At 36.4% G+C, this 17073-nt stretch overlaps 1 protein-coding gene across 2 annotated transcripts in view; it reads right to left on the bottom strand.

Annotated features, from left to right (window-relative positions):
- Nucleotides 1-15268, bottom strand: part of Dhx9 (DExH-box helicase 9) — a 38120-nt gene extending 22852 nt beyond the window's left edge. Inside the window, exons 1-11 of one of the 2 annotated variants that reach the window (XM_015491719.2) lie at nucleotides 15063-15268; nucleotides 14322-14462; nucleotides 9503-9620; nucleotides 7711-7820; nucleotides 6832-6980; nucleotides 4474-4520; nucleotides 1976-2112; nucleotides 1458-1547; nucleotides 1171-1332; nucleotides 998-1075; nucleotides 253-444 (exon numbers count right to left, since the gene is read on the bottom strand). In XM_015491719.2, coding sequence (XP_015347205.1) covers nucleotides 253-444; nucleotides 998-1075; nucleotides 1171-1332; nucleotides 1458-1547; nucleotides 1976-2112; nucleotides 4474-4520; nucleotides 6832-6980; nucleotides 7711-7820; nucleotides 9503-9620; nucleotides 14322-14462; nucleotides 15063-15173 — 1335 coding nt within the window. In that variant the 5' untranslated portion in view covers nucleotides 15174-15268. Of the gene's footprint in view, nucleotides 1-252; nucleotides 445-997; nucleotides 1076-1170; nucleotides 1333-1457; nucleotides 1548-1975; nucleotides 2113-4473; nucleotides 4521-5313; nucleotides 5451-6831; nucleotides 6981-7710; nucleotides 7821-9502; nucleotides 9621-14321; nucleotides 14463-15062 lie in introns of those variants that run through there. The other variant, XM_015491720.2, reaches the window with a different exon arrangement.
- Between the last annotated feature and the right edge of the window lie 1805 nt (nucleotides 15269-17073).

Consider the following 17073-nt stretch of genomic DNA (forward strand, 5'->3'; position numbering starts at 1 on the left):
CATCTTAAAATAAATAATAACTTAAAAAAAAAAAAAAAAAAAACTAGGGATATGGCTCAGTGGTTAAGAACTACGGGTTCCAATCCCTAGTACTAAATGAATAGCTAGCCTATTATACTAGAGCTTTTAGAGTCTTATGAGACTACAAAGGGGGAGATATCAAATAATCAAATAGCAATAACCTGATTTCCAGGTACTTTCATTTCTTACTTTATCAACACACCTCATTGGGTTAAAATTTGAGTTACTTACTTGAGTTACTACGATATTACACTCTGCTGCTCGGTCGTTCTGGATAAAGTCATCCAGAATGAACTGTGGAACCTGTGTGGTTTTACCACATCCAGTAGCCCCTCGGATAATGACAACTGAATTTTGACTAATTGCTTCCAGGATTTCACTTTCAAATTTCTTCACAGGTAGTAACTCTCTCTCCTGCAAAACCTATTTTATAAAAGTTACATGTCAGGCAAATTCTACTTTTTATTAGGAGTAAATATGTTAATTCTTTAATAAAGTGACATCTCTTATATAACACTCACTTCCAGTGGCTTAATACATAAACTAATATTTTATAGAATTGTCTCTTTTCTAAATTTCCAAACAATATTGTAATATTTTCTACACATTGCTTTTCCTAGTTCTTCATGACCATTCAGCAAGCATTTCCCCTTACCATTTGTTACACAATGTTAATATCTGTTAGGTAACATCTGGTATTTAAATGACAACACAATGTTGTTTTCTTTTTTAAAATACAACCAACCAATTAAATTTATTTTTGTTTTACATTAAATTATATGGGGGTGTGTGTGAGATCTGTTCCTAGTCTTCTTACTCATAGCAATTACCCACAGAGGCAGCTAAGATTAGGAGTTTGGTGCATATCTCTAATCTACTTTTCTAGAAAGGACAAAATACAGTATTCATTGTCCTTTTACCCATACCTAGAATGTTATGAACCTTTAGGCACCATGTTTAAATACTTCAAACTTACTGCTTGCAAGTCATGATCCTGTTCCAGCTGGTACATCAATTCATTCTTGAGGTCCAAACTTATTTGTTCTGGAGTAGCCTGTAAAATTGGAAGGCAATATTTAATTTATTGTCTAACATAGACAATCTAATGAAATATATTAAAGACCTCTCAAAAAACAATGCTGTACTTACATAAGCCAGGGGACCCTCATCAATGTTGCTACTAGTCCAAGGATTCCAGTTGGATTGTGGAGGTGACCAAGGAACCACACCCACTTGGTTTTGACGCTGAGATGGTTCAAAATGAGCCAATTTTCCAATGTTGAGCATAACTGGCATAGAAGGATCAATAGGCTATTAAAAAAATAAAATCCCCCCAAAAAAAGAAAAAAAGAGAAAAGTTGCATGAGTCCACAAGTCCACTCGTCTATTGAGAGTTGTTCTATATAATGTAAACTAAAAAAGCTAAATATGCTTACTGGGGGCACAATTTCAAGATTTAGCTCTTGAATCACATTTTGAAGTTGATGTTCTAAATCTTGAGAGATGTTAACTCTGTAAGGCTCCACCTACAGAAAAAAAGATGTTGATAAAAATCATGTAACGTATACAGGAATACAACGCAAACTTACAACAGTGGGAATAAGAGTATGCAACTGACATAAGTAAAGAGAATTGGTTCAGCCTAGTGTCATGGCAGGAGGCTGATCTCAGGTTGAAAGCCAGATTGCAGAGGCTGGAAACTGAGCTATGTGCTTAGGCACCCATTGGTTCAAGCTCTGATTACCAGACCCCAACCTGCTTCAATGATTATTTGTTCCCTGTTCACTAGAAACACAGGCCATATACAGATGATTAGCATGGTCATTCAATTTACTGTGTAGTAAGATTTCACAAAATAGGAAACTAAGCTTCTTTTTAGCCAAAAGATTAAATGTAATCCAAGTTTAATCTTACTACATCTCACTGGGCTAGGCTATTAAGTCTAAAGACTTACTGTCTCTCCTTCTTTCTTCTTTGTAAGTCCAGAGTAAGCTTCAATCACTCCAAGATGATAGAGCTGTCTGACAAGTGATAGGGCACAGGACTGTGCTGCCAATTTCTTATTTGATCCATGTTCACGTGCAAAAATCCCTGTAATATAAGGTCAGGATTACCAAAGCAGAAGTATAAAGTGGAAGAAATATCATAAGCAACTCAGCACTTAAAACCAAAGAAGCCCTAAATAAAGATTAGGCACAATAGGCTTTAACTGTTTTATTTCCTAACCAAATGCAATTCCACAATAACTTGTGGACTAAGTAAACAACCATTTTGGTTCTAGGCTTATTAAGACACATAAGTCAATGCTATGAAAACAAACAACCTATTTTAACAAAGCTGTCATTATTACCACCATGAGGCAATAAAAGGGAATGACACCACATTTAACTTTTGAAAATAAAATTGAACAATCATTTTGCATGGTGGCGCTAGCCTGTAATCCCAGGGAATCTGGTGGTTGAGGCAGGAGGACAGAAAGTTTGAGGACTTCCAGAGAAGTCAGTGAGACCCTCTTTAAAAAAAAAAAAAAAAAAAAAAAAAAAGTCTGGGGGACAAACACACACACACACAGAACAGAGGATGAACCTCTGTGGTAGAGTGCCCTGGGTCGAGTCACCAGCACTGCCACCCCATTCCCCACCTACAATTTAATGAATCACAACATAAAAACAATCAAAGATTTAGATTTCAGGTCTAAGGACTGATGGTTGCAGGGGTGCGTGTATAGTCACAGACCTCCAAAGACTGAGACAGGAGGATTCCAGGCTGGGCAACATACAGAGACCCTGTCTCATAAAAAGGAGTAAAATATATATTTTAGGCTTTGCAGCCTTGTACCCTTTGTTAGTCTATCTTTAACATGTGAAAGTAGCCACTGACAATATTTAATTTAGGGTTTGATAAACAACAGGCCAGGGAAACTGTTTTTTTATGTTTTAAACAGCTGTAAAAATAACAATGTATCCAGTCTTTTACCAAAAATGTTTGGTGTGCCCAAACATCAAATGAATGGCTGCTGAGGTGTTCCAATAGGCAGTGCGTTGGATTTGACTGGAGGGACACAGCTACTGAAACTATCTGTCATATTGTTAAAGAAAATACCAATGGACAATAGAAGTTTCTCCCCTATCATTCAGTTTTCAGACTGATGACTACAAAACAAAAAAAGGGAAACAATGATTGCCTTCTATTTACCTGAGTTACAAACTAATCCTAGTCAATGTGTGACAAAATTTAGAATGCTTTTATCCTCTTTTCCTTAACAAAACCCCATTTACATAAAAATAAATTATTTTCCATGTCTAGGATAAGAAATTCAACATCTGATGAACTACTTAAATGTTGACACTATCAGCAAAGATTTTCCTCTCCTAAATTTAAATCAATAGAGTAAGTTTGAATTTTTAAGCTGGAAGGAACCTTAGGCCATTTCTCTCAATTTGCAGATAGGTAAATTGAACCCCACTTATGTCAGGTGTAATTTATTCAAGGTCACCCAATACCTACTACTAGGAAAAAAAGCATATGGGCGTTGCATTTTAGCCTTTTAAAACTTCCTAAATGAATAATCCCAATCTTTGTGGGTAACTCACATTTTCTTTTTTCTTGGTATTTGGGAATGAACTCCCTAGAGCTTTGCCACTGAGATAATCCCCAGCCATTTTCATATTGAGAAAGAATCTCAAAATAAGTTGCTGGGTCATATTTACCTTGACTTTATGACTTTCTGAGTCTATTCATATAATATCAATATTCTTTGAAATATACATACTTTAAATGCCTATGATAAAAAACTACAAACAGTATTAAGATTTAAAGGCAACCATCTTGTAAAAAGAAATTCATATCTATAAATGAAATCTATCTCCATCGGTGAAGTTAAGAGCAAATACAAACAGCATTTTAAAAAATTGGAGGCGGGGCCCGCTACCAGGGATTGAACCCAGAGGTGCTTTAACAACTGAGCCATGTTTCCCAGCTCTTTTTATTTTGACAAGGTCTTGCTAAGTCAAGTGGGACTAAATTGTTGAAGCCAGTATTACAGAAATTGCTTGGATCAGTTGTTTACCACAATATCCAGAATAAAAAGCCTACTCTTCCCCACCCCATATCCTTTTGGTGTGTAGGAAATGCCTTTCCACTGGAAGAAGAGACTTGGATCTAATAACTGGTCCAGCCATCATCATGGGTGGCTGGAGGACTTCATAACACGACAACTCTCATACTGTGAGAGCCTCATTCCTCCTTTCCTCATCCACCACATCCTTTCCTTTAATCTCTTTTAGCTTTAATCTAGCCCTCATTTGAGTGTAGTACTTTATATACTGCTATTGTGATTCTGTATATTACTAAATTTGTTAAAATTCTTTTCCTGTACATGAGTCTATTGTGTTTATTTTATAGACTAAAATACAAATACTTAAAAAGCACCAAGGAAGCAGTAACACTTACTTCTGCCCAGCTGCTTGATATAAATGGTCATTTCTGCAATAAAGCTCCTGTAACAACACATACAAACACGGTTAGGATTTTCACTGTCAGAAATAACTAAATCCAGATCTCCCAAGTCAGGCAGGCTTTCCAACTGCTTTAGGCAAAACTTAGCAAAGGAACATTCTAAACATTTATTTCTGTCCAATCCTAGAACAAAGTATGTAAACCTCAAATAATATACAACACTGCATAAGATATTTATAATCAAAGTTGATGAGCCAATGGTTCATGAAAAGAAAATGTTAGGGTTTCAGATTCTATATTTACTTACTTATTCCAAAGGCTGGAGTCTAAATAGCTAGAACACATTCAATGTTAGAGCCCCCAAAACTCTTCAAATTACAGTTATGGTTAACTTAAAATCCCTGCGCATGGGATACTTTGTTTGGAGGGTGGAGGGTGGGGTGGTGCTGGAACCAAAGGTACGCCACCCATTAAAGACTACTGAGATAAACTAACACATGCAAACTCACACATGCACATACACTAAGGCAGAGTTCCATTATCTCCCTACAGTTGGAAGCAGCCTTAGTAACAAAAAATGTGACCTATTTACACGGCATTTACTTAAATCAGGTCCTAGAAAATAAAACTTTTTAATGTTACCGTTAAAACATGAGGGGAGTCTACAGAAATTACATATTCACACAAGGGAAAAACTGCCAACTGAAAACTAAGCACTCTAGTCCTTTCACTGATCAGGCACATTCTAATCTTGTCTGTGTGCTGTGAATAAAAGGTTAGGTAAGGCTTAAGAAAAAACTGTTAGACTCCTTCCTATATCTCTTGTGAACTGACCTTCAGGCACAGCGGCTTCAGGGATCAAAGGCCACTGGCTTTCAGGGGAACAACATCCACCCTTTCATTAATGACACCGATGACAGTATGTTTCTCAGCCAGGCTTAAAGTCAGCACTCAATCTCATTCTCCTCCACCTAGGGGGAACAGCGACACCAGAAATCAGTTTACAATAGTATCCCATGTGATTGCTTAGTTCAGCCTAAGCAGCAGCACATGTGTGTATGAACACAGACCTCTGGTGTTGCTGTCTGTTATGCCTTTTAATAAAGGACATACAAAGAGCAATGCTGTCCCAGCTCCCCCAACTGTCTCTGCCTCCTACGTTGTCATGTCCTGAATTCTTTGCTTCTATGTATCAATATTCAATAAGATTCTAATATTAAAAAATGTTTGCAAACAATGAGCTTCAGGTACACTTAGGTATCTTATTCTTAAAATCACCAAGTGCTACTAAGCCCAATTAGTTCAGAACAATTTATTAAAGAAAACCAATCATCAACAAGTGTTATCTTTCAATTATATCCATAAGGTTTCAGAATATGACAGCAGAAATAAAGTATAAATTTGAGAATTCAGGACTGAATAAAACAGTGGGAAGCAGGAGGAGCCATGCTCTTATCATTTAGATTGAGTCAAAATTTCAATTTAGTAACAATTATTTTAGGGTTGCTAAATGCATCCGAGATTTTCAAGAAAATGTTTGTAATTTATTTTGACAATTTATTTCATATAATTAAGGACAGCAAATCGAATCATATGGAAAGTTTCCATTAAAACTTTCACTCTCTTCCAATAAAAATAGTCCCCCCAGAAAAGTCTAATCCATATGAGCCTTCCTGGGAGTAATAATTACTACACCCTGGAATGCTCTTAGGAAGAACAGCAAGCAGGCTGAGAAACATACTGTCACATTAACAACTTTCCTTTATGTTCAGATTTATACATTAAACAACAAAGAAGTATGCTAAACCACATATAGACACTGAGGTCATCCTTAACTTTACAGCCCTTAAATGCCAACAACAGAACTCTCAAAGAAAGCCGGCGACGTTCAACCTGAAATGAAATGTGGATCTAGATGCAATACAATCAACCTGAGTATGAAACGTACATGTAATGTGACCCATTAAACACATAGTACTTAGAACTTCCTCTAAGAATACCACAATGAACAAAATTGTCACCTCTAGCTGGTTTTTAACTCAATTAACCAGCCACTACTAGAGGCTGTTAACTTTGGCCACTCAGATTTTAAATGTGAACCTTAAGTCTAGCATCACAAACAATGCCAGTGAACTACTTAGTACTAGTGGCTGTAACTTTGGCCTCAGACTTAAATGAGAACCTTAAAAAGTCCAGCATCACCGAGATTTTGCATATCTTCTTACAACCACAACCACAGTAAACTGCTGATCCACACAATAAACCAGTTAACACAAAAATGGAACACATTCAACAACAAATATTCAAAACAACCTTAACGTGCTATAGAAAGAAAGAGCGAAACAAGCAAACCTGTTGTGATCCGGACCCACTTGGGTGTATTTATATTCTCCTTGGATCTTTTCTTTTTGGAAATACTGGTTCAGGCGAGCCTTAGCATTTTCCAAGGTCCAATTTCCATGAAGTCCAGCATTTAAATCTACTTCTTCTGACTCTAGAGTCTGTGGAACCAGTGATAATTAAATCTGGCTGCACCAATTTTAGTGAAGTTATTCATACTTAAGACACAAAAATGTTAACAGTATTTTTGTTTTAATTTTAAAAATCTGTTCTAATTAACGGTATCTTCTTTGCACTATCTTTTATACTATGAAAGTTTCTAACCTTAGTCCAAACAATCAGAATCCACTGTGATTTTAAAAAAAATTGTTTTTTGGTGGGGTTTTTTTTTTTTTTTTGGAAATGGGGTTGCATCCAGGCTTTGTGAATGCAAGGCAGACACTTTGCTACTGAGCCACATCCCAGCCCAGAATTAATTTTTAATGCACCCAAAGATCCTATCAACAAGCTATTGTATAGTATTGTATACTGTTTATGAACTGTTCCAAAACTGACAATTTTTGTGCTCACTACTTTAAATGTATTGAAAGAAATGTACTATTAATATATTTTTGCTTTGTGCTTATGAAGTGAGATTTCCTGAGATAATTACATTTCCTATAAAGTAGAAGAAATTTTTACATTATCACCAGGGATAAGTACTGTTTTTTTTTTCCCATAGGCAATCTGCCCAGATTTAACCAGTAGTTTAGGTTTATGGTAATTCATGTGAACAGTCTTAAATAATCATTTAAAAGAGTCACTGAATTATTAACTTGTTAATGTCATAAACCCTGCTGTGAATCAAGTCCCAAATTACATTTCCAGAAGTGAAAATAGTGGGTGACTTACCGCTTGTACTTCTTGTTCCTCCTTTCTTGAGTAGTAATCTTTCAAGTTGGCTCCCCGGTCCCAGGTTGGTCCAGGAGCACCAAAGCCAGATGCTCCCCCAGAATTATTTTCTGTTAAAAGAAAACAATTGTTCTCTTGATGAATCAAGGTTAAAAAAAGAAAGAAAAGAAAAAAAACCTAAATATTTTAGAGTCTTCCTAATGTAGATTTTGGCACTTTTTAATTTTATTTGAGAGAGAGAGAGAGAGAGAGAATATGAATTTCTTAATACTTATTTTTTAGTTTTTGGTGGGCACAACATCTGTATTTTATTTTTATGTGGTGCTGAGGATCAAACCCAGCAACTCGAGCATGCCAGGCACACGCGCTACCGCTTTGAGTCACATCGCCAGCCCCATTTTGGCACTTTATGTTTAAACATTTGGCGCTTTAAGTTTCAACAATTTGTTAAAAGGCCTGAAATCTTCACAACTTAATTGAAGTGTTATATTGAAACATAGATTTAAATTGCAAATTTCAAGGCTGATGAAGCTATTTTTTTTTAAATCATGAGCAACAGTTTGTGACAAACAATCCAGCATGTAAAGATTTGTTTTAGACTTCTTACAAATATGTAATAGATTCAATGTTTCTTTACTAAAGAACCTGACAAGTCAACTATAGGACTGACTGCTCGTGGAAATAAGGAGATGAAGAGGTGTAAGAAAGTGATGACTTTTTTTTGGTACTGGGGATTCTACCCAGGGATGTGTAATTTTTAAAAGTCACCAGTGTCCCTCCCTCACCTTTTAAAATTTTGACCCAGGGTGTCTCACTAAGTTACTCAGGACCTCACTAATTTGTTAAAGCTGGCCTTGAACTTGCAATTCTCTTGCCCCACCCACACCCAGCTAGAAAGTGATGACTCTTATGAGAAAGCATAACAACAGTGCTGATTACTAAAGTTGACTACTTTAGTAATTTTTTATTTACTCCTAAAAGCAATTTTATTAAGTAGATGCTATTTCCTAAATTTTCAATCTGAAAAGAGGGCTGAGGATGCAGACCAATGATAGAGTGCTTGCCTACCATCCCCAGCATTGGGGGAAAAAAAACAAAAACAAAAAGAAAGAAGGGGTTGGGGTTGTGGCTCAGCGGTACAGTGCTCGCCTAGCTCTTGCAAGGTCCTGGGTTCGATCCTCAGCACCACGTAAAAATAAAGGTATTGTGTCCAACTACAACTAAAAAAATAAATATTAAAAAAAAAAAAAAGAAAAAAAAAATGGATCTGAGCCTTAGCAATCTGACCAAAATCCTACTTATTCTTCCTTACAGTAGACATTCCAATAAAAGTATATGCAGAATCTGACAATGTTTGCTCACTTAATGGGTAGTAGATTTAAGGGCTGATTCGTACGTAACATTTGGTCTACAATATAGCTGGTAGAATGAAAAACAAGAAAAAGCAAGCTAAGGGTTTAGTTCAATATTGAGAGAATTTGCCTAACATATGAAACCAGGTACGATTTACAGCACCTCCCACTTGAAAAAATTCTAAGACCCTTTAAATAAATGTTCTAGCCTGTACAAAATTTTTCAGAGGCAAAAATTAATAAAACACTTATGCTGTAGAACATTTTTAAGAAAAATAAAATGATCTGATAGTAACTGACAAACTTAAGATAATCATGGGTCATTGTCTCTTAACATCTCGAGTTTACTCTAGTTTTTTCCTCTCCAAATGAGAAAGCTAAGATGATAACCAAGAAAGACTGAGTATCTTCAGTCATGCACACATATTCAAGTCCCTTACCTGCCTTGAGAGCCAAATGTGGAGGAAGAGGTCCTCCCATGGTTGTTGGTAATTCTCCTCCAGTACTTGCTGTGGTGTCAGATGTCTCAGCAGGAACAGTGGGTGGAGGAGGGGCAATCTGTGAGAGGAAAAGTCAAAGCAAAGTCAGTGTTTTTATGTTCAAGAACTAGAAAATTCTTTTAATGTATTAAGGAGGTGCATGTGTCTTACCTTCTTCCCCACAATATTTTCCCCATCATTTAAAAAATTTTTTAGTTGTAGATGGACACAATACCTTTATTTTATTTTTATTTTTATGTGGTGCTGAAGATCGAACCAACCCAGTGTTTCCCATGTGCTAGGCAAGCACTCTGCCACTGAGCCACAATCTCAGTCCCATCTTTTTTTTTTTAAAGTCATCACAAAACCATTCAGTTCTCATTTCAGGCAGTAAAAATCACGCATAACTTTTCACCTGAGAGTGAGAGTATGTGTGTGTACACACATTTAAAAATATATACAAAGTATATAAATATAATTTTTCCACAAACAATAATATCAGCTTGTACTGTCACTTACTTTTCTCAGTATCTTTTTTTTCGGTACCAGAGATTGAGCTCAGGGTACTGAGCCACATCCCCAGTTGTATTTTATATTTTATTTAGAGACAGGGTCTCACTGAGTTGCTTAGTGCCTCGCCATTGCTGAGGCTGACTTTGAATTCAGGATCCTCCTGCCTAGGCCTTGCGAGCGGCTTGGATTATAGGCATGCACCATTGTACCTGGCTCATTTAGTACATTTAATGAACAAACATTCAGTTAAGTATCTTTTATAGGTGCTCCCATGAACTAGATATCATTCTAGAAGGAAGATATGACAACAAAAAAAGGCAGATGTTTTATCTCCATGAAACTACATTCTAATGGGAAGAACTAGATAGAAGACATAGGCAATGTAAACGATCACTATTTTGAGTAAATATGGGAAAGCCATGCTTGTGAAGTTAGATCTGAGAAAAAATACAATGGAAGGAGCCAACTAAGGGCATATTTGAGCGGCCAAACATACCAAAGAGAATATCATTATGTATTTAATGAATTTCCTACTTCTTTAAATACTGATTTATGTAAATTTTAACCTTACTGATATGTTATATGGATATACATAGCCCAAGCAACAGCATATTGATGGACATTTGGATTGTTGCCAACTTTAAACTAACAAGAAAAAATATTGCCACGAACCATTTGGACTTTGATCTATCTTCTTCAGGATAAAAAATTATGAAAGTGAATTTCTTGGGTTTCAAAGTGGTGGCACACACTTGTAACCCATCTACTTAACTAAGGAAGATGCCGCAGGGGGATTCCAAATTAGAGGTTATATGGGCAACTAGGGAGATCTTGGCTCAAAAATAACAGGTGGGATTTAGAGCAGTGGTACAGTGCCCCTGGGTTCAATAAATAGCTTAGGAAAGGAGAGAGGGGGCTTAAGAGATACCAATAGAAATCATTTGAAGCACAAGTTAAAACTGTAAAAGGAAGGGAAAAATGTTTATAGAACTAGAAAATCAGGATACTAATTGCATATTTAATGATATTAAACTTTTTTTGCTTTTTTGTCTATTTTTGATATAAAATTGATGTTTAAACAAAGAATGATCTTTCAGAGGTCTAAAACAAATGATAGGATTTGCTTCAAAATAACAAAAGGCTACGCTGAAAAGTAAACATTGGGGTTTTATTACATTATTCTTATTTTTATATACATCTCAAATCTTCCCCAACAAAATTTTTTTGAAATATCCTTTATGCTGAGTAATTTGTAGGATGAAAGAACAAGTGCAGGATGAAATAAAAAATCTGAATAGGATATGCCTGGAATGGGGAGGTTAAACAGGATTTCTTACCTTGGTTTGACATTTTAGGTCAACTACTGTAGGAAGATGTGGAGCTATCGTATAGGATATTAGCAGCAACCCTGATCTCTTACCTACTATCAAACAGTAGCTCCCCTTCAATTATTACAAATATCTCCATTACGTTGCCAAATGTCCTCAAAGGACATAACCATCCCCAGCTTAGTAGTACTGGTTTGAGTTAATAAATACCACGTAGAAAAATGGAGGTGTATGGGGATAACACCTTGGATGGGGAAGATAAAGGTGGTAATTAAAATAGAAATAGACTTGTGATGTAAATTTTTAGTTTTTACTGGGGACTGAACCCAGGGGTGCTAAATCCTGAGGCACATCTCCACTCCTTTTCGTATTTTATTTAGAGACAGGGACTGATTGCTTAGGGCCTTGCTAAATTGCTGGGGTTGGCTTTGAACTTGGGAGGATCCTCCTGCCTCAGCCTTCTGAGCAACTGGGATTACAGGCATGCAACACCAAGCCTGGCTTTAATAGGATAGGTTAAGGAATAGTTTTCCAGGCAGAAGGAAACCTTAAGTACAAAAATTTTGAGGCATATAGGCGATGAAACATTACAGGAATTAGAATACCAGTGTAGCTAAAACAAAGGAACTGAAAGTAGGGGATGCAGTGACAGGAAAAATCAAGGCATGTTAAAAGACTCACTTCTGAAGTTAACATTCCAGGGGAAATGCAAAAACAAAACACAAAACACCCCAACTATGTGCAAGCACTGAAGAGTGAAAAGCAGGCTGATTCTGGAGGGCAGTTGAAATTGGGAATCAGGTTATAACAAGGGTGAGAAACCACCGCAAGGCAGCTTCTCTCCAGCTGAGAGTCAAAAAGTTTAGGGGAATTAAAACTGTTAGAAAGTGTGAAAGGAAACCTAAAAAGACAAGAGGAAGGAAGGAGGAGCCTCAAATTTTGATTGAAAAATAGTCCAAATTTTTGGCTAAACACTGAGCTCCTGTAGAGGGCAAACTCTAAGCCAATCGGCAACAATTTTCTAATCTTCTAACATACAAAAGATTGTTTTAGTTTGCATCTAAAACAAAATTAATTGCCTGATAAAACTACCAAATAAATACTCTTTGTAAGGAACTAGGGTTGTAACTCAGTGTGCAGAGTGCTTTCCTAGCATTCATGAGGCACTGGGTTTGATCCTAAGCACCACATACAAATAAATAAGTGCCCGGGATACAATCCAAAATTTTCTGACAGAAGAAAATATGTAACCAACTCAAGGAAATAGAATCAAGCCGGGTGTAGTGGTGCACACCTGTTATCCCAGCAACTTGGGAGATCCAGGCAGGAGGCGTGAAGTTTGATGCCATCTAAGTAAGAACATGTCTCTAAATACAAATACTCTTCCAGAAACACGTCAATAGAAAAGTCTTCTGAAAGAAAACTAAGAATCTGCCACCAGAGTATCTACACTATAAAGCAACAGATAGGATGGATTTTAACAAATGTAGCAATAACCAATGACTTCAGATACTTGAAGGGCATTTGCTAGAATGTTTTTTTCCTTAGCCAGAAATCTTCCTTAATTCTTTTTAAATTAAAAACTTTTAGGTCAAGCAGTGGGAAGACCTGAAACATTCATTTTTAACTTCATAAACAGATTGGAATACATAAATTCAGGGAACGTAAGAACCCTATTAAAACTAGTATAGTACTAAGAAAAAAAACTAATATAGACAATATTCTTAAATATTGTATTTTGTGGTACTGGGATTTAAACCCAGGCACAATCCACCACTGAGCTCCACACCAGTCCTTTTTTGAGAGAGGTCTTGCTGGAGGCTGTCCTTGAACTTGTGATTCTTCTGCCTTAGCCTTTGGAGTGCTGGGATTACAGGACTGCCCCATTGCACCAGGCTGCCAAAACCTTTTATAAAAACCATCTTTCTCTTTGTTATCCCACAGATTTCACCTAAACCACGTCAACAATTCCTCAATATTTTGGAAAATGTTTAGCTTCATTTTTTAATAAATAAGAATTAAATTTAATTAAATACCAATAAAAAAAGATGTTTGGGTATTTGTTTTATTCTCACATAATACAATTAAAATAATTAGATGATCAAAAAAAAAAATGATATTCCACTGCACAAAGTGAAATATTTCACTGCTAAGTGAAAAATTATGAGTCTATGTCTTCCATACATACTGAGATTGCATAATCTTACAACTGAAAGAGTCCAGGAAGTGGCACCACAAAATATGCATCTTTGGACTTGAGGCGAAGGGCAGTGGGAACTATCTGTCTATAAGAGGGACCCCCCCAAAAAGGAACTCAATTGTCCTGAATCCTCTCTTCTCATCAATCTGGTAAAATTTTACAGTATCACTGGACAGGAAATTAAAGGTTGGCAACTAGCCCAGAAAGACCACCTCTTCTTCTGAGGATGCAGAAGGATCCTCCTCAATGTATGAGGTGCTTATGTTACAATGAACTCATTGTAAGGCAAAAGGTAAAAAATGAATTTAATACACCTAAGTTACTAAACTTAATAGCTCAGCAACAGTATACTGTAGAATATTAGCTGTTTACCCTTGTGATCAGAGAGATGACTGGGAGCTGTGAGTTTCTTATCCTGTATTATTGGTAGTCTGGCCAAAATTCAAAAGTACCATTTCTACTGACTGCCTATCACTTTTGCACCATTTCAAGTAGAAATGGTCAAAAGCCAGGGATCATCTGTACAAGCTTTCAGAACTCATTGAGTTCTGAGGTATTCACTGTTCATTCCAACTTTAGTATATGTGCTGTTCTTCAGTTATGCTCCTGCCCGTATGATAAATTGGTACTTTTTCTGGTAATCTGTTTTATATTAGTTTAATTTGACCCCCAAGAACCTAGAAGGGTGAAAGGAAGCCACTTATCATTCCATTATACAACATACATATCAAGTACTTACCCCCATAGCCGGGACTTCTTCACTCTTTACTTCATTTATTCGAACCAAATAGTTAACAAAGTCTCTGGCAGCATTGCTCTGTGCATCTTTTTTATTGGTAGAGTTGCCCATGCCAGTGTAATTATACCCTTCTACTCGAACCTTCAAGAGTCAAGGAAAAAAAAGTGTATTAAAGCTGGGTAATTCTACTTAAAAATCTTATAGTTCAAATAGTCCATTAAGAGATAAACAGCTAACTTTTAGTTAAGTACTCTAAAAGTACACTAAAAACTCACACACCTGAGAACACAAAGGCTACCTTATTAAAAAAACTTGAACCGTACTATCTAGTGAGAAGCTAAAATTATAAAATAAAAATATTCATTTAAGTGGCTCAGATATTCTCATGTAACATGTTTAATCACATTAAAACCTGATTTGATAACAACCTCTCCAATTACTCTTTCAAGCACTTTGTTTCTAAAGATGTAGTAAAATTACAAACAGCTTATCTAACTTTTCTAATTTTTACTACTGTTGAGGAAGATTTAAGTTCTAGTTAGAATTATTTATCTATTATATTATTCTATAAATAATGCTTTCTTGGAAATGATTTATAATGAAAGAGAATAGCAGTCACAATACAAGAACTATTCTTCCCCACTGTGCAACTGATTTTTAACATTCACAAACAAAAGCATTCTTATTTTAGCCACAAAACTAGCTTTATAATTCACATAAAGTAACTGTATTCTGTAGTACCTCACACATGAATTTCTGCCTGTTTTTGTTCCCTACTGCTCTAATTTCATACGCTGGGGTCATCTTCCTTTTGCCACACCAGGCATACAGAAAATTTTTAACGTCACCCATGATTCAGGAGTCTTCTTTGGACCTAAGAAAACAAAGTTGGTTAAAAATAGCATGATACCAAAACCTGGAAATAAAACATTACCTGGAAATTACTAAAATCTAGGTCAACAGATCAAGGTTGTAAAGAAATTTCCCCACCATGGTTATCTTTGGGGTCTAGTAATGATTTTTATCTCTTCTTAAATATTTTATGCAATGTCCTACATTCTACAAGGAGCATCTATTGTTTTAACTCATTTACTGATCAACAATGGAATTTATGGCACATTCTATTACTGTCTACATAGGAAGAAACTAAGGCTTAGAAAACTTAAGTAATTCATTCATGATGGAGGCATAAATTCAAAATACAGAATATTATATTAAAAAATGGGCTGGGTGTGGTGGTGCATGCCTGTTATCCCAGGGAGACTGAGGTAGAGGAATTAAGTCCAAAGTCAGGCCCAGCAACTTAGTGAAGTCCTCAGGAATTTAGGGAGACCCTGTCTCAAAAAAAGGTGGGGTGGGGATATAAAGTGGTAAAATTCCACTGGGTTCAATCCCTGGTACAAAAAAAAAAAAAAAAAAGAGGGAAGAAAGAAATGGCCATTAATAATTTTGTGTAGTCGTCTCCTCTCTTTCTGACTACTAGCAGACTATCCTTCATGCTGCAGAGTACATATTATATTGGGACATACAAATACATTAAGCATCCCTTTCTTGAACTGAGGACAGTGACCTATTAAATGTTAGGCACCAAAACTCTTTTAGGAATAGCTTGTAGAATTGCCAGGTGTACTGGGTGCAGTGGGGCATGAAGGAATCCAAGAGGCTCAGGAGGCTGAGACAGGAGGATCCCAAGTTCAAAGCCAGCTTCCCAGCCTCAGGAAAAGTGAGGTGCTAAGCAGTTTAGTGAAACCCTGTCTCTGAATAAAAATACAAAACAGGGCTGTGGGTGTGGTGTAGTGGTCCAGTGCCAGAGTTCAATCCCTTCACAAAAATAAATAAATAACCATGTGAGGCAGGGAAGGCCTGTAATCCCAGCAACTGGGGAGAACTGAGGCAGAAGGATTGCAAGTTCCAAGCCAATCTTAGCAATTTAGAGAGGTTTGTCCCAAAAGAAGCTTTGGGATGTCTTTCAGCAGTTAAATGCCCCTGGGTTCAATCTCTGGTACAAAAACAAAACAAAAAACCCTGTAGGAAATAAGTTTCCTTGAAACCCAATGTATCATACTTGTTGGCACTTGCCCTCTACTCCAGACTATAAAATACTAAAAATGATGGAGAGTCTAGAATGCTAGTCTAAATAATTATCAAAATATAAAACCAGAGGGAGGAATAATCAATTTAGTCTGCTGAGAGAAAAAAAAAAACCATTACCAGTGCATTTTGCTAGTATTAAGTCTAATAACATCAAGCTGGTCCCTACGATAAACTTGCCCGTCATCTGGTGAAGGGAATGGAATATCCCATTTTGAGAAAAATTGTGGAGATAAAGATGTCTGCTATGGTTCAGGTAAAAGTCCAAAGACCCACCCAGTAAAAGGTTTAATTCCCAGTCCATGGTACTATTGGAAGGTGGTGGAATCTTTAAGAGGTGGAGCCTAGTGAAAAGCCTTCCTGTATTAAGGGGAGAAGGAGCATGCCCTTGAAAGGGTATAGGATCTCCAACTCCCACCCTAGAAGCAGGTTATATTTGTTTGTTTCACCAAAAACTCTCCACCATGTGCTAAATCACCACAGGCCAAAATGCAGTGGAGTTAATCTAATCACCCTGGACTGAAACCTTGAACCAAAATAATCCTTTCTTTTTAATCAGATTATTCCTAGTATTTTGTAACAGTGATTGTAAATAATGCCCACCTGTAAATTCCATCCCTGAGTAATTACTTCAAAAAAAAAAAAAAAAAAAAAAAAAAAA

Source organism: Marmota marmota, unplaced genomic scaffold, assembly GCF_001458135.2.
Source record: "Marmota marmota marmota unplaced genomic scaffold, marMar, whole genome shotgun sequence".
Lineage (NCBI taxonomy): Eukaryota > Metazoa > Chordata > Mammalia > Rodentia > Sciuridae > Marmota > Marmota marmota.